This window comes from Ochotona princeps, chromosome 3 (assembly GCF_030435755.1).
Source record: "Ochotona princeps isolate mOchPri1 chromosome 3, mOchPri1.hap1, whole genome shotgun sequence".
Lineage (NCBI taxonomy): Eukaryota > Metazoa > Chordata > Mammalia > Lagomorpha > Ochotonidae > Ochotona > Ochotona princeps.
The window spans coordinates 103,348,344-103,366,530 of record NC_080834.1 but is presented as its reverse complement, the minus strand read 5'-3'; the positions used below and the strand labels follow the sequence as shown (position 1 = coordinate 103,366,530).

The following is an 18,187-nucleotide window of genomic DNA, read 5'->3' as shown; positions in this document are numbered from 1 at the left end:
GAAGTAGGGAAACCTCCTTCGGGACTAGGGAGAGGAGCTTTCTCTGGTCCTTGCCTGCTTCCAATTTTGGGTCCCCATTCCCTCGTGTAATAACCATCAGGAGCGCACCAGAAACCCCTCAAAACAAACAAACAAACAAACAAACCAAACTAGAATAGATAGAGAACAACAAGGAAAGCTTAGAAATAGACAGGAAACGGCCAGCGGGGATGCACTTAAAATTCACTGGGTGGGACACAAAGATTAGTTACTCCTCACTGGGGTATGGAAGATTTCTCTGCACACCCCTCCTAAACATGCTCACCTAAACTGTTGACATATATCCTGTTAGAATTATAGAGTTAGACCACCTGAAAAACAGCCAGGTTCAGCGAAAACATGCTTCAATGCTATAAACTGCTAAATACTAAAATTAAAATAGGCATGAGACAGCTGAATAGCAATCTAAGCCATTTTAAGGTGTACAGAACACGGTTGAATATAAACCAAAATGGAAATGTCTATGAAGAAGTCACAGGTTGTGGTTGAGAACCTGCATTTTCCTATTAACATACTGGTTAATCAATACCATGTCAATTAATGCCACAATGTTATAAATGGTTGGAAATATTATGTTGGGGCTTTTAATTGATTGGGATGATACTCTGCCGGCTCTACCTTCAGACCAGAGATTGGTTTCTCACCAAGAAACCATTGAACTTACCAGGACAATAAGATGCTGGACTTCATGCTTGGTAAATACCTCAATGAAAGAATGTCAACTGAATTTAAACTATGAAAATGCAACAAGGTGGAGCAATCCACTGTGGGGGGAGGGTGTGGGGAGAGGCGGGGGGAATCCCAGTGCATAAAAAATGTATCACATAATGCAATGAAATTAATTTTAAAAAAAATGAAATGCAATAAAAATGTTTAAAAAAAAAAAAAAGAAGAAGTAGAGAAACCAGCTGCAATTTAAAAATCAGAAAAGAGATCCCAAGATCTGGCTGTGTGATTTCTGAGACATTTCAAAGCATGGCCCAACACAACTTGGCTCCTGTGTCATTTTGAAGGATGAAGGAGATGGCATCCCAGCAAAACTTTGAGACTGGACATTTGAGAAATGGATGTACAGCACAGAGGCCCTCGGATAAGGCTGGGAGCAAAGGAGGAAGCAGAGCTCTTCTGACGTATTTTACCTTGTGCACAGCACCATCAGCTTCTCCCCTAGAATATGATGTTTCTAGTATCCATTTTTGATAGAGAGCTAAATTTCCTCTCATTTTATAATTTAAGCCCTTCCTCCACTGATTTCCCAAAAGGTCTGAAATGTACTGGCTTCAGCCAGAAGGCAGAGTGGCTAAGGATCAAAAATTGGCATGCTTGGTTTACACAAGCAACCCAATAAGCAAATCTAAAAATCCCCGAGTTGAGCAGTGGGGTGTTGACCTAGTTGGTAAGGTGCTGGTTGTGAGGCCCACATCCCATACTGGAGAACCGGGGTTCAGAGCCCAGTTCTGGTTCCTGCTTCCTATTGGTGTGCATCCTGGGGGCAGTGATAATGGCACGGCTGGTGAGCCTGCAAGCCCTGAAGGAGAACTAGATCAAGTATCTGGCTCCTGGCTCTCACCTGGCCCAGCCACAGTCACTAGAGACATCCAGGATGCAATGCCTCTCAAATAAATGTTATTAGAAATAAATATAAAATCTTGGGAAAGGTTAAAAATAGAAAACGGCAGATATTTGGCAGAGCACTTTAGAAGCTGTTTGGGATGCCTGCAAGCCATGTCAGAACCCCTGAGTTCAAGTTCCTGCCTCACTACTGATTCCAGCTTCCTGCTAATGTGCTCCCTGGGAGGCAGCAGGCGGTCTTAAGTTCCTGGGTCCCTGCCTTCCACATGAGAGACCCAGAGTGAGTTCCCAGCTCCTAACCTTGGCCTGGCACAGCTCCAGCTGCTGCAGGCATTTGGGGTGTGAACCAGCAGATGCAAAATTTCTGTCTCCCTCTTTGTGTCTCTGCATTTCAAAATAAAATAAGCAAAAAAAAAAAAAAAATGTGGGTTTGATGCATTGGTTCAATTGGCTAATCCTTCACTTCTAAGCACTACATCTCATATAGGCACTGGTTTGTGTCCTGGCTGCTCTACTTCTGATCCAGCTCCCTGGTTGTGGCCTGGGAAAGCAGTTGAGGACGGCCCCTGCACACATGGAAAGCCAGGAAGTAGCTCCTGGCTCCCTGTTTCAGGTAGACTCAGCTGCAACCGTTGCGGCCATTTGGAGAGTAAACCACTAGAGACTGGAAGATCTTTGCCTCTTCTTCTCTTTGGAAATCTGCCTTTCCAATAAAAATAAATAAATTAAAAAAAAAAAACAAAGAAGACTTTTTTTTTTAAGTAGACCATTTTTGCAAATAGCTAATTGTGCCTAAGCTGTACACACATAACAAATATCCTTACAACTCTTACCTGTGCAGCAGAAATCTTGGCCACTTGGATAATCTTCTCCATAGAAAGGTAGCTCTGCTGGGAGGGAGCAGGGCCAATAAAGTAAGCTTCATCAGCCTGTTGGAAAAATAGGATGCGCTTAAAAGATAATGCAAAAGTATATACTCTCTTACCACAGAGAAATGCTTTGGACTCTTTTTATCCTGGCTCCCTAAGAACAGTGCAAGCACTCAAAAACAACAGTACTGGCTCGTGTTTGTGTTATGAAAAATGAACCAGTCCTGAAATCATTTATATGAAAAGATATTCACATGTGCTCTTCGCACTGGAGTGAAATTCAAGTGTCACACACTGGAGAGCAATGGCCTTTAGTCATGATATGATTAACTGTAACAATAATCTAAACTACATTTTATGTCTCACAGTTAACATTTGAAAATAGACACAAAGCATTTGAATAGATACATTCTGCATGAAAACATTTACAAAAGTGTATACAGCTCTGAAAGTATGAAGACAGTGCTTCTTCCACATGTTTGTGAGCTATTTTACACTGTCCCCTGGAACTTCCATGCAGCCTATTTTTGGATCCACCATCTGTGTTGGGACTGTCACTAAGATGCAGATTTTGTGAAAACCCTCAACAGGAAGACCATCACACTGTGAGGATTTGCACACATATATGACTACCAATCCATTAAATCATTCGGAAGTTTTTCTAAAGATTTGTTTTATTTATTTGAAAGGTGGAGTCACAGAGAGAAAGAAAGGAAGTTAAAAGGAGAGAGAGATCATAAATCCACTGGTTTGCTCCCCAAATAGCCACAAGGGCTGGAGCTGGGCCAAACCAAAGCCAGGAGCCCCAATCGAAATGCTGGACTCGGAACCCTATCCAAGAAAAGACAGAAGACAGAACAGGTCAATCAACCATCTCAGCTGTATGTGGGCAGGGAAATACTGGGCAAACAGAGCCAGTGGAGTCTTCAAAGACCTCATTGTGCTTGGAGTGGGAAGACTGGCAGCGATTCATAACTGGTGAACTATCGAAACCACTTGACCAAGAACCTCAGAGCATGCCCTACATCCGGGACCTGGGGTGGATGGGAAATTGGGTGGACCATCTCCCTAAATAGCCCCCTTTAAACATGAAGGAAACGGGCCCGGCGACGTGGCCTAGCGGCTAAAGTCCTCGCCTTGAAAGCCCCAGGATCCCATATGGGCGCCGGTTCTAATCCCGGCAGCTCCACTTCCCATCCAGCTCCCTGCTTGTGGCCTGGGAAAGCAGTTGAGGACCGCCCAATGCATTGGGACACTGTATCCGCGTGGGAGACCCAGAAGAGGTTCCAGGTTCCCGGCTTTGGATCGGCACGCATCGGCCCGTTGCGGCTCACTTGGGGAGTAAATCATCAGACGGAAGATCTTCCTTTCTGTCTCTCCTCTGTGTATATCTGGCTGTAATAAAATGAATAAATCTTTAAAAAAAAAAAACATGAAGGAAACAATATGGAAATAATGGTCTTGCCCACTTTCCTATAGCCCTTGAACCTTTTTACCCTAATTAACTATGTAAAGGTTGACAAAAAAAAAAACAAAAAACAAAGCCAGGAGCCAGAAATTCCATCTGGGTATCCCACATGGGTGCAGGAGCCAAAGAAACTGGGCCATCTTTCACAGCTTTCCCAGGCACATTGGCAGGGAACTGGATATGAAGTGCAGCCAGGATTCAAACCAGAGCTCATACAGAAAACCAGCACCATAGGGGGTGATTTAATCCATGGTGTCACAGATCACAGGAGGTGACTGAAATAAGGAGAGGACTCTGGAGCACAGCACGTGGCCACCCAAGGGATGGTAGTGGCTTGGACTTGAGGTATAGCCGGAAGAGGACAGAAAGAAGTGTTTGGGAAATAGATTTAATAACACCTGGGGATCTTTCTAGACGGAGAGGTGGTAGGTAAGTGTTCAAGTAAGAAGAAAGGAGAGAGATACTCAAAAACGCCCAGATCTCTGGCACTATAATTTTTATGAGTTTCACAGCCCTCTATTGGGTAAAGTATGTGTGCAAAAAAAAATCAGATTTAATAAGATGAGAAGTATAGAGTTCAGTTTCAGACTAATTGCATATCTATGACATGACCTAGAGGAGACAATAAGGCATAGGTGACTGGAACAACATGTAACATGTCCAACAGTCTGGGCTGAAAACAGAAATTTGGGAGCTGTTTTCTTTTCTTTTTTTTTTTTTCCTGTAAAGCTGGAGTAGGTCACATGATCTAGGGTAAGAACAGATATTGAGAAAATAAGAGGGCCAAAGATCAGGTCTTTTAACTAGGCAGAGTTAAACTGGGAGATGGAGAGAGAGGTTCACTTCCCAACAGCCAGAGCTGAGCAGGTGTGAAACATAGAACCTGGAACTTCTCCCAGATCTCCCACATTGGTGCAGGGAGACATCTCCCACTGCTTTCCCAGACCATAAGCAAGAATGGGATCAGAAATAAAGCAGCTTGGGCCCAGTATGGTGGCCTAGTGGCTAAAGTCCTCACCTTGTATGCACCAGGATCCCATATGGGTGCCGGTTCATATTCCAGATGCTCCACTTCCCATCCAGCTCCCTGCTTGTGGCCTGGGCAGGCAGTCAAGGACAGCCCAAGGCCTTGGGACAATGCACCCATGTGGGAGACCCGGAAGAGCTCCTGGATCCTAGCTTCAGATTGGCGCAGCTCCAGCCGCTGTAGCTACTTGGGGAGTGAACCATCGGATGGAAGATATTCCTCTGTGTCTCTCCTCCTCTCTGTATATCAGCTTTCCAATAAAAATAAATTAATTAAAAAACAACAAACAAACAAAAAAACAAACAAGGCTCAGGAACTGTAAAACAGCTTACCCAAGGCCAAGGCCACTCAGATGGCTGTTCAAAACACAGCCTTGCACTTTGCCCTTGCACAACAAGGATCTGGACACAAGTTGCTCCAAATAACTCATGTGTGGATCAGCCACACTCTGGTTCTAACCAATCCTCGAAGAGATGAGGATTTGCTTGTAACTCACCACTCAGTACGGTGTTTAGTTCAACGTATGTTCCATTAAGAAAACAGTCCCAAGAGGAAAGAACTTTTCTGAGCAGTTTGAACAACTTAGATCCTGCTGACTCCAAAAGTATCAACTGTCATTGGAAAGGACTAAAATACTGACACAATAAACAAAAGTGGTCATGTATAAGATACTGCCAGGGTTTCATGACATACCATATCTACATGCATGGAATTCCTGTCGGCCTCACTGTAAACAGCTACGGACTGTACACCCATTTTTTTGGCTGTTCGCATCACCCTGCAGGCAATTTCTCCTCTGTTTGCAACGAGGACCTTGGTAATGTTTCTTCCTGTTTAAAATACCATGAAAATCATACACAACTGTTACTGGAGAGGAAGGAATAAGAAAGAGAAATGTCTTTGCTAAGATCAACATAAGAGAGCCTAAAATTACCATTTTAACTGATATTAACGTATTCATCAACTGAAATTGAAGATACTCTTATATGAATTCTTAAATTACTCTGATTTTTAACCAAAAACATTGAAATGAAAAGATGCTTTGTACACAAAAGATCAAATTGCAACAAGTTAAAATAATCACCATAATGAATAACAACTGTTTTTTCCCAAGTACTTTCAAAGCCCTAAATTCCGCACCAAAGACTCAATCTGTACTTAAATTCTCACAACAATCCTAATAAAAGCGAATATTGCTGGCATTGTCTCAATTTTAAAGATGCAGAAACTAATGCTGAAAGAGGTATTACCAAGGAGAAAAAATGGCCGACCATGGAGGGTTGATGTAAAGGGGAAGGCAGAGACAGAGGGCCAAAAAGTGCCAGAAGAAGGAGCAAGTCTAGTTAAAAATAGTATAAACAGGTGTGCGAATCCCACAGGACACTGCGGAATCAACAAGATCCACGCAATTTGGAGAATCAACCAAAAATAACAACAACAAAAAAACCAAGGCAGTGCTCAGCGGCCGGCTCAGCGGCACCGCAGCTCGAAAACGGTGAGTTGGGAACCCAGCAGGGGAAAGGCCGGCGGGAGTTTTGACCGGAAAATATACAGGCAATTTTGGGAGATCGTTGCACAAGGCCCCTCCAGTGGCGGCTGGAGACTGCAGGAGTGCTGAAACCTCTAGCACTGGTGGCGATATTAATAACCTTGGCGGGACCCAGACAAAGACAGGGACGGCTAAGTAACACACATTCCCCCATAACGAACGCTACGGTACCGGAAGGGCGTTAGGACCCTGAAGTGCGGTAGCCGGCAGCTACCCCAGGATCACAGCTAAACTAAACTCTGGGCCAACCCAGGCCGAAGCAAAAAAGCAAAAAAAAAAAAAAAAAAAAAATCCAACAGAGGAGACTCCAGCGCCTAGGGCTGAAACCTAAGGCACTGAAACCTGAAACCCAGAAGGGAAACAAAAACAACAACTCCCTGGGCCAGAAGGAAAACAAAAACCTAGGCTAGCAAGACCTCAGGTCACCCACTAGGTAGCAACAGAGGTCAAGGGTGATCATCCAGCAACACCTTGGGCCACAAATATGAAACGGAATAAGAGAGTTAGTGACGTAGACAAAGCTTGCTCCACCCCAAAAAGCCACCATAAAGCCTGGTCAATCGCAGAGATTACAGATGAAGAAATTGAAGACGTCTCTGATAAGGAGTTCAGAAAAATAATTATAAAACTCTTCAGAGACAATGAAAACGATGGGACGAGCTCAAAGATTTTAAAAACCACATAATCACAGAAACAAAATCACTCAAAAACGAGATCCTAGACTTGAAGAATAAAGTTGAGAGCTTAGCCAACAGAATTACAGCAGCAGAAGACAGGATATCTGACTTAGAAGATTCCTAGAATGAAAGCAGGCAGATTATTAACCAACTAGAGTCACAACTACACAAGGCAACCAAGACGATTCAGGAGATGAACGACAACACCAAGAAGTCAAATATCAGAATAATGGGGCTCCCAGAAGGAGTGGAAAGAGAAACAGGCATACAACCAGTACTTGAGGAAATTATGCAGGAGAACTTCCAAAATACCTGGAACATAAACCCAATCCAAATTCAGGAAGGCCAGAGGATTCCCCACAGGGTGGACCCAAAACGATCCTCCCCAAGACACGTGGTAATCAAGCTACCCTCCAATGAATACAAAGAAAGAATCCTAAGGTTAGCATGAACCAAAGAGAAGCTTACATTTAGGGGCAGGACCATCAGAATCACTGCCGACTTCTCAGAACAGACGCTCCAGGCAAGAAGGGAGTGGAACAAAATCTTACAAGTACTGAAAGAGAACAACTGTCAACCAAGAATACTCTACCCAGCAAAGATTTCATTTGTATACGAGAACAAAACTAGATACTTCCACAGCAAAGAGAAATTAGAAGAATATGCCAACACAAAACCAACTCTACAAAATCTCCTTAGCAATGCGCTACTCCCAGAGAAAAAGGAAGCAAGCCATAAGCAAGGATGGCAATCAGGGAGATCTCAATAAAGTCCATCCACAGAAACGACAATCAATTACCAACAACCTCAAAAACACAGGCATATGTCACGGCAAAATTATAATTTCTCAATATTAACCCTCAACACAAATGGCTTAAATTCATCACTCAAAAGGCACCGATTAGCAGACTGGGTTAAAAATCAGGACCCAACTATATGCTGCTTGCAAGAAACACATCTAACCAGAAGAAACTTCAGGAAACTAAAAGTGAAACGGTGGAAACAAATATTCCATGCCAATGGACAAGAAAAAAAGGCTGGTGTGGCAGTCCTATTCTCAGATGATACGGATTTCAAAGTAACAAACGTCAAAATGGACAGGGAAGGGCGCTACATCTTCTTGAAAGGCAGGATCCAACAAGAACCAATCGCAATTCTTAACATACATGCTCCTAGTCAGGATGCACCCAGCTACGTGAAACAACTACTTTTGGACTTAAAGCGAGACATAGATGAACATACGATAATTCTGGGAGATCTGAACACCCCACTAACACCAACAGATAGATCAACGCAGCAAAAGCTCAACAGAGAAGCCACAGAACTCACACAAACAATAAAACAACTGGACCTAGTAGACATCTATAGAATATTTCATCCTAAGGCCACAGACTACACCTTCTTCTCAGCAGTGCATGGCACCTTCTCCAGGATAGACCACATAATAGGACACAAAGCAAGTTTAACTAACTACAAAAATATCAGAATCATACCATGTACCTTCTCAGACCATCATGGAGTGAAACTGGAAATCAACAACTCAAAATGTCCCAGGAAACATGTAAACTCCTGGAGGCTGAACAATATGCTACTAAACGAACAATGGGTTAGAGAAGAAATTAAAGATGAGATCAAAAAATTTATGGAAACCAACGAAAACCCAGATACAAACGTCCAAAACTTATGGGACACCGCCAAAGCAGTGTTACGTGGTAAGTTTATTGCAATTAGCGTGCACGTCAAAGCCCAAGAAAGGCAACAAATGCAGGAATTAAGCACACACCTCCAGGAACTGGAAAAGCAACAGCAGAAGGACCCCACAAACAAGAGGAAACAAGAAATTATCAAAACAAGACAAGAACTAAATCACAAAGAAATTAAAAAAACCATTCAGAAAATAAATGAATCAAAAAGCTGGTTCTTTGAGAGGATAAACAAAATAGATACCCCACTGGCCCGACTGACAAAGAAAAAACAAGACAAAGCAAGAATTAGCAGCATCAAAGATGAAAAAGGCAACATAACAACAGACACTACTACCATTAAGGAAATAATTAGAAATTATTACAAAGAACTATACGCCAACAAATCCGATAACCACTTGGAAATGGAAAGATTCCTAGACTCCCATCACTTACCAAAACTCACCCCAGAAGCAACAGAAGACCTGAATAAACCCATTACCAAATCAGAAATAGAATCAGTGATTAAAGAGCTCCCAACAAACAAAAGCCCAGGCCCAGATGGTTTTACCGCAGAATTCTACAAAACATTCCAACCAGAGCTAACCCCAATCCTTTACAAGCTCTTCAAAACAATAGAAAAGGAAGCAGCTCTTCCAAACTCATTCTATGAAGCCAATATCACCTTAATCCCCAAACCGAATAGAGAATTAACAGAGAAGGAAAACTACAGACTGATCTCCCTGATGAACGTTGACGCTAAGATTCTCAACAAAATCCTAGCCAATAGAATACAAAAAAACATCAGACAGATCATCCATCCAGATCAAGTAGGTTTCATCCAGGGAATGCAGGGATGGTTCAACATAAGGAAATCCATAAATGTGATACATCACATCCAAAAACTGAAAAACAAAAACCATATAATAGTATCAATAGATGCAGAAAAAGCCTTCGACAAAATTCAACACCACTTCATGTTAAAAACCCTAACCAGGGTGGGGATAGAAGGAACAATCCACAACATAATCAAAGCAATATATGAAAAACCCAATGCCAGCATCATACTAAATGGAGAAAAACTGGATCCCTTCCCACTGAGATCTGGAACAAGACAAGGCTACCCACTATCACCACTGCTATTCAATATAGTCCTAGAGGTACTTGCAGAAGCCATAAGACAAGACAAAGAAATCAAAGGAATCCAAATTGGAAATGAAGAAGTCAAGCTTTCACTATTCGCAGACGACATGATTCTTTACATATAAGAACCAAAAAACTCAATACAAAGACTCCTAGAACTCATACGAGAATTTGGCAGAGTGGCAGGATACAAGATAAATGAACAAAAATCAACAGCCATAGTGTATGCAAACGGCCGCAAGATGGAAGAAGATCTAACCAACAAGCTACCATTCAAAATAACAGAGAAATGCATGAAATATCTGGGAATAAATTTAACCAAAAGCGTAGATGACCTTTATGAAGAAAATTACAAAACACTCTAAAAACAAATAGAACAAGACCTCGAGAGATGGAACAACATCCCATGCTCCTGGATAGGCAAAATTAATATCATCAAAATTTTTATACTACCAAAAGCAATATATACATTCAATGCAATCCCAATCAAATTACCCACAGCATTCTTCATCGAACTGGAAAAAATGACATACAGATTCATCTGGAAACACAAAAAACCACGAATAGCCAGAACCACTCTGAAGAACAGGAACTTAACAGGGGGAATCACAGCACCGGATCTATGGACATACTATAGGGCAGTGGTCATCAAAACAGCCTGGTACTGGCACAAAGATAGAGAGGAAGATCAGTGGAACAGAATAGAAACAACAGATGGAAACCCACACAGATACAGTCAATTAATCTTTGACAAAAAGACAGACAACAACCCAAGCAAATGGAAAGGTCTGTTCAATAACTGCTGTTGGGACAACTGGTTGATATCCTGCAGAAACAAAAAGATAGACCCACATCTCTCACCATACACCAAGATCGAATCTAAATGGATAAAAGATCTAAACCTACATCCAGAAACCTTCAAACTTTTGGAAGAAAATGTTGGAAACACACTGCCACACTTAGGGGTAGGCCCTGACTTCCTAAAAAAGACTCCAAAAGCAGTAGAAATCGAGACCAAAATAAACAACTGGGACCTCATCAAACTAAGAAGCTTCTGTACAGCTAGAGAAACAATCAACAAAGTAAAAAAACAACCTACAGAATGGGAGATCTTTGCACACTACATAGGAGATAGAGGGCTGATCTCCAGAATATACAAAGATCTCCAGAGAAACCAAAACACCAGAACAAACAAACTGCTCAAGAAATGGGCGTGGGAAATGGGCAGACATTTCACAAAAGAACAAACCCAAATGGCAAACAAGCATATGAAAAAATGCTCAAGTTTCCTGGCAATAAGGGAAATCCAAATGAAGACAACAATGAGGTACCACCTAACTCCAGTAAGGATGGCACACATACATAATACCACCAACACTTGCTGGCGAGGTTGTGGGGAAAAGGGAACCCTTCTTCACTGCTGGTGAGACTGCAGACTTGTACAGCCTCTATGGGAATCAGTTTGGCGAATACTTAAAACAACTGAAAATCAACATACCATATGATCCAGCAATAGCACTCCTTGGGATATATCCAAAAGATCTCCCACACAAGAAACCAACATGCACGCCTATGTTCATAGCAGCACAATCTACAATCGCAAAAACCTGGAAGCAGCCAAAATGCCCATCAACAGAAGACTGGATAAGAAAGCTATGGTTCATCTACTCTATGGAATACTACTCAGCTATTAAAAAAAACAAAATGCAGTTCTTTGTGGACAAATGGGCCCGACTGGAATCCATCATGCTAAGAGAAATGAACCAATCCCAAAAGGTTAAATACCACATGTTCGCCTTAATCTGAGATGAAAAGATGACAACTTGAAAGATAGTACCTGTATATTGTAATATTAGTGCAATCTCTAACAACCTGTATCCAATGCAATAAGATAACGCAATATAATCTATAAACCAACAATTAATGTCAGAATATTTAAGATCTACATTGAAAAACTGTAAAACCTACTATACCCTCAATACGCTATGTTAGCCTGTAATGGGGAGGGAGTGCAGGGAAATCTTTCAGGACCATAAAAAGAGTGAGAAAAAAGTACAATATAGCCTATCAAGATCAAATCTGGTAATTCATAGACAGCAGACTCAAAGCGGCACTAAACAACAATAAAACTACTATACCAATGCATGAGGTGGGAATCGGGTGCGATCCTGACAACCTCTTAACAGGAGGTCATGTGCGTGGAGCAGGGGGGCACTCCAGAGTGGAGCAGGTGGTAAGGAGGAAGCTTGGATCCCAACCACGAAGACTCCCAGACCTTCACCACAAACTATTAATACGAGCAACAAGGACTATATCCCAACTGCCAAGGAGGCCACAGGGAATTGGATGCCCTCGGAGGCTGAGTACTCTGAGGTCACCCACCCCCAACCGGAGCTTCCGCAGGGGATGGAAGAAGTCCAAACACTACCACGCAGAAACCAACCTCATCGGAAAGACAACCAGAAGCCCTGAGCAGTCCGCAGACACAGAAGAACAATAAACGTCCTTCGGGACCAGGGAGAAGAGCTTTCTCTGGCCCGAGCCTGGCTCCACCTCTGGACCCCCCATCCCTCGCAATGACCATCGGGATCGCTTCAAAAACCCCTCACAGCAAACAAACAATCACACAAACTAAAAAAAACTAAAATAAATAGACAAACAACAAAAAGTAGAGCTTGGAATCTGACAGGAAAGAGCTGGAGTGGATTGGCTCATGCCTCGCTGGGTGGGACACAAAGATTAGTCACTCCTCACCATGGTGTGATGATTTTCCTGCACACCCCCCCCCCAAAAAAAATGTTCTGCACCTTAAATGTCGACAAATATCTTGTTAGAGTTACAAGCCAGTCTAGATTATCCCGAAATCTGCCAAGATCAGCAAAATTGTACTTCAACACAACAAATGGCTAAATACTGAAATGAGGTAGACACGAGACAGCTGAATGGTGCCCTGTAGCCATTTTAAGGTATATAGCAGCCGGTCCGGTCCTGTATATAAACTAGGGTTGAGATGTCAATGAGCTAATCATAGGTTGTGGTTAGGACTTGCTTTTTTTTTTTTTTTTTTAACATACTGGTTACTCAAAACCATGTCAATTCTATAATGTTGCAAATTGCTGTTGATGTTACATTGGGACTCTTAATTGACTGGGATGATATTATACCAGCTCTAACTTCGGACCAGAAATGGTCTCCCCAAGAAACTGTTCAACCCATCTGGACAATAAGTAGCTGGACTTCATGCTTGGTATATGTTTGCAAGGAAAGAATCTTGATTGAATTTGAACTGTAATGCTGCATCAAGGTGGAGGAATCCACCAGGGGGGAGGGGGAGGGGTGGGGGGATTCCCAGAGCCTATGAAACTGTCACATAATGCAAAATAATTAATAAAAATATATATATATATAAAAGAGGTATTACCTTCCCAAAAAAAGTGAAGGCTCAGGATTGGAACCCGAGTCTATGTCACTACAAAACTGGAGCTCATAGTTGCTCGGATGCGCAGCCTCCACACACAGCGATGTGTGCTTCTCCTGCAATGTAAATGACTACTGTGCCAGTCTACCAGCATCAGTGTCATGACATGCTATTGCCATTTTCATAGAAAATGCACCCCTGGGACCAGGTTTCCCAGGCAAAGCCAGTAGACGGAAATCCAGGGCTGCCCTAGGGTGGCAGGGATCCAACTACATGCCCATCACCTCTGCCTTGCAGGTTCTGCACTAGCAAGCAGCTGGAGTTAGGAGCCTGAGTTGCAAACCAAAACCAGGTGCTCTGATGTACAATGCAGTTATCTTAACTACTAAGCCACAAACCTGCTCTAGATTTCACAGAACCTAAGGCGGTGTTCTTCAGGGGTGATCAATGGAACCCAAGAACTGTCCCAGGTCGGGGAGAGAGAAAAAGAGAGAGAGAACACACATGCACTATGCTGGAGAGGAGGACAGCAGGAGGATGTAGGGATGGGATTGATAGGGAATTAATACACAAATAACCGGAAATTATACTTTTATAAATCCTACAGTTGGAAATTACATGTAAATTTTTTCATTTGGAAAAAATTCTTGCTATTTAAAATTATTATTTTAAAAACAGTGGTTTAGGGCCCAACACAATGACTCAATCGCTAAATCCTCACCTTGCAAGCAGCAGGATCCCATATGGGTTGTCCCAGCTGCTCTACTTCCCTTCCAGCTCCCTGCTTGTGACCTGGGAAAGCAGTAGAGGATGGCCTAAAGGCTTGGGACCCTGCACCCACATGGGAGCCCTGAAAGAGGCTCCTAGCTCCTGTCTTCGGGTCGGCTCAGCTCCAGTCATTATAGCCATTTGTTGAGTGAACTAACAGATGGAAGAGCTTTCTCTCTGTCTCTCCTTCTCTCTGTACTCTGATCTGTCTTTCCAATAAAAATAAACAAGTATTTCAAAATAAAACAATGATTTAATCAGCATAGTTACACAAGTCAGTCAGAAAATACAAACATAAAATATCTCCATTATTACTTCCTATATTTTAAACTTAACAGCAAGAGAATATAGAAGATACTAAAAACCACAATTTAACACTTACTAAGAAAATTATCATTTAAATCCAAAATGTTAAAGGTTTATGAGAACTAATTCTGGTATGCACAAATTAAGGGAGTAAACAGTTTTTTCCTTAGTTTACAACCTGAACCAAAGCCAATTAGTATAAGAAATGTTATCAGTACCTGTGGTTGTTGCATACTTCATGGTTCTTTGCTTCCAAGCCCATCTCCTAAAAAATAAATCCAAGTGAAATTGTAACTATACAGAAAATTCAAGATTAGTAATTATTCTTTGAAAAGAATCTATACTTTTTAGTTTGAAGCCAAGTCCAAGTATAAACTAAACTGAACCTTCATCTGAACTGTATCATAGAAACAATTTTTTTAAAAGTTTAAAAAGGTTTTGCTCTTAAAAATAAAATAATAATAATAAAAGCCTTAATCTGACCAGAAATGGGATTTAATAGGACTTCATTTATGAGAAAAAAACTAATCTAGAAATCAGAAGTTAAATTTCTCGGTCCCGGCGGCGTGGCCTAGCAGCTAAAGTCCTCACCTTGAACACACCGGAATCCCATATGGACGCCGGTTCTAATCCCGGCAGCCCAACTTCCCATCCAGCTCCCTGCTTGTGGCCTGGGAAAGCAGGAGAGGACGGCCCAAAGCCTTGGGATCCTGTACCCGCGTGGGAGACCCGGAAGAGGTTCCTGGTTCCCGAATTCGGGTAGGCGCAGCACTGGCCGCTGCAGCTTACTTGGGGAGTGAATCATCAGATGGAAAATCTTCCTTTCTGTCTCTCCTCCTCTACGTATATCTGACTTCGTAATAAAAAATAAATAAATCTTTTAAAAAAAGAAAAAAGAAGTTAAATTTCTCCCCTTGAGTCACCTAACCTGTTTGATCCTGAGCCTGGCATAAAAACACAGTAAGGAGTGATGAAAACCCAAGGAACTGCTCTCTGTGCACACACAGATAAAGAGGCCCCGGGAGGACACAGGTGGCTGTCAGCCAGGAAGAAACACCTCATCAGACACCAACCCTGCTGCTACCTGAATCCTGCACTCCCAGGCTCCAGAAGCACAAGAAAGTAAGTTTTTATTGTTGAATTAAACAGCAATAATAAAAAGCATGTGGGTGGGAGACTGGGTGGGGTTTCTCCCTTAAAATCCCCCTCAGATACATGAAGGAAACAAAATGGAAATAATACTCTTACCCATTTTCCTGTCTGCCAAGTGGATGCAGGGGCCCCAAGACTTGAGCCATCTGCCACTGCCTCCCCAGACACAGCAGCAAGGAGCACAACAGCCTGGAGTTGAACCTGTGCTCATATGGGATGCCAGTGTCACAGGTGGTCCAACTGCCACAATGCCAGTCCCATCTGATATTTTAACTAGTGAACCAATGTGCGTCCTTACTTAACACCTTCATTCCATTTTCCCATGAACTTTTTATTTCCTGGCACATGTAATCATACATAACTACGTGGAGACTTTGCAAATATATACCAATCCTTACCCTCAATGACATTGTGATTGTTCCGGTCACTTAAACTACAACTTAAAGCAGTGGTTAACTCACAAGACAAAGAAGTTGCTTCCATGAAAATCAACACACTCTAATCCAGGATAGTTTCTCTACCAGTTCATTCTAAAGGGCCACAATTCCATCACTGGAGATGAAGAACCACTGCACAGAAATTAATATCCAGTTTCCTATACAAAGACTTTCAATTCTATAAGCCACTGACAACTCTAACATCCTCTGGGTGACAGCGACTGGAGAATGGTTCTTTGGACTGGAGAATGGTTCTTTGGCTAAACTCGGAGAGGGGAGACAGAAATAGACACGGAGTTCACTTAGTATCCTGAAGAAGCCCCCAGGACCTAAACAAAAGAAAATCAGGAGAGAGAAAGACACTAACAGTACACCCACCAAAATCTTGTCCTATAATTCAGTAACTGAAAAGTCAAGGCACCTATAAGAACTGGTAGAAAGGTAAGGAAAAACAGGTTGATCCAGGCAGGCAGTGGGGTCCATGAGGTAACTTGTATCTGGGGACTGAGCCAAACGTCCTGGATTCTGTTCTAAGCTCTTTTCAAGCATTAATTCACTGACTTTGCACAAAAGAACTGTGTCACTTCCGAGGCTAGGAAAGAGAAGCACCAGACACTCGGTCCACCGTGACAGGCCTGGCTGAGTAGCTTCAAGGAGCGACACCCCATTGTCGCCCTTGTTCATCACTAAGCTGGCCTGTCGTGCTAAAACAATCCAGCACCACGACCCCAGGAAGCCAAGGAGGATGAAAAGGCCGGCTACCTGCCAGTTACGGTCAGGGAGGCTCCATGTCTGAGGCGGATGTGGAGTCAGGTCGCCCCGAGAGCCACCTGTTCACACACAACCTCTGTGAAACACGTGGCGCTCGGGAAGGTACATGTATTCGTGTTGGTTTGAGTCCTTGCAACAACAGAGAAGTCCAGCGGTCTTTCTCTAAACGGCAGCCCCAGCAGGGAAACGGACTGGGGGGTTTGGGGGGGACGTCCTGGCCCCATTTCTCACAAGGTAGTGACCTCGGGCAAGTCGGTGAGCCCCCTGGGGCTGCCAGCGCTGCTAAAGCACAAAGGGTTGGGGGGCTGCTGCAGCGTAGGGGATGGCGGGCCCAGTTACACCTCTGACGTGGAAACAGACGCCCACGCGAGCCGAAAGGACTGGGGGAAGGGGGAAGGACAGGCGGGCTGCAGGAGGAGCCGTCTCCCTCGGGAAGGGAAGGGAGCACGGGCAGAACGCCGTGAAGGGCGCGGGGTTTCCTCCCGTCCATCACCGGGCGCCACGTAGACACACCGCCCCTCCGCCGCCAGTACCTCGGCGGCAGCAGGAGTCCCGGCAGACGCTGCCACCTCTGCCTCTCCGCCGCCAGCAGCAGCACCGCCGCCGCAGAGGCCGCCGCCATTCCCCGGGAGAGCGACCGAGAGCGAGCTGACCGCCAGCCGAGTCGCACCCGCGCGCGCTCCAGGGATCTCCGTCCAGGCTGACGTCCCGCACCGGCCACCGTCCGATCCCGGGCAGGCTGAGGTGTCTCCGAGAGAGCCAATCAAACCGCAGATCCGAGCTGCCGCGGCACTGATTGGGCAGTCGGGGTCTGGGCCCGAGGGGTGTAGCCTCCGCAGCCACCTCGGGTCTGCGCCTGCGCGGAGCGGAAGGGCGTGGGAGGCCGGGCTGCGCATGCGTACATCGAACGGCAGGCTTTGGCGTCCTTGACGCTGACCCCGCTTGTGACGTTTCTCGGATATTTATAGAAAACAGGCAGAGACCAAACGTTGTAAGAAAACACAAAACCGAGTAGGAGGGAAGTAAGGGAAAGCAGTTAAGGAAGAAGTTAATGAACTAAGAAGACTGAGATGGATTCAGAGAAAAAAGATCAGCAAAATACTTGGTCAGAAATAAGTTGCCGGGCCCAGCGCGATAGCCTAGCGGCTAAAGTCCTTGCCTTGAACGCGCCTGGGATCCCATATGGGCGCTGGTTCTAATCCTGGCGGCTGCACTTCCCATCCAGCTCCCTGCTTGTGGCCTGGGAAAGCAGTCGAGGACAGCCCAATGCCTTGGGACCCTGCACCTGCGTGGGAAACACGGAGGAGGC

General features: G+C 43.9%; 1 protein-coding gene across 1 annotated transcript in view; it reads right to left on the bottom strand.

The window, feature by feature from the left end:
- The window catches only part of MCCC1 (methylcrotonyl-CoA carboxylase subunit 1), an 82,042-nt gene extending 64,492 nt beyond the window's left edge, over positions 1-17,550 (bottom strand). Inside the window, exons 1-4 of the mRNA XM_058662214.1 lie at positions 17,412-17,550; positions 14,737-14,783; positions 5,669-5,805; positions 2,445-2,540 (exon numbers count right to left, since the gene is read on the bottom strand). Coding sequence (XP_058518197.1) covers positions 2,445-2,540; positions 5,669-5,805; positions 14,737-14,783; positions 17,412-17,500 — 369 coding nt within the window. The 5' untranslated portion in view covers positions 17,501-17,550. The remainder of the gene's footprint in view (positions 1-2,444; positions 2,541-5,668; positions 5,806-14,736; positions 14,784-17,411) is intronic.
- Positions 17,551-18,187: the final 637 nt, after the last annotated feature.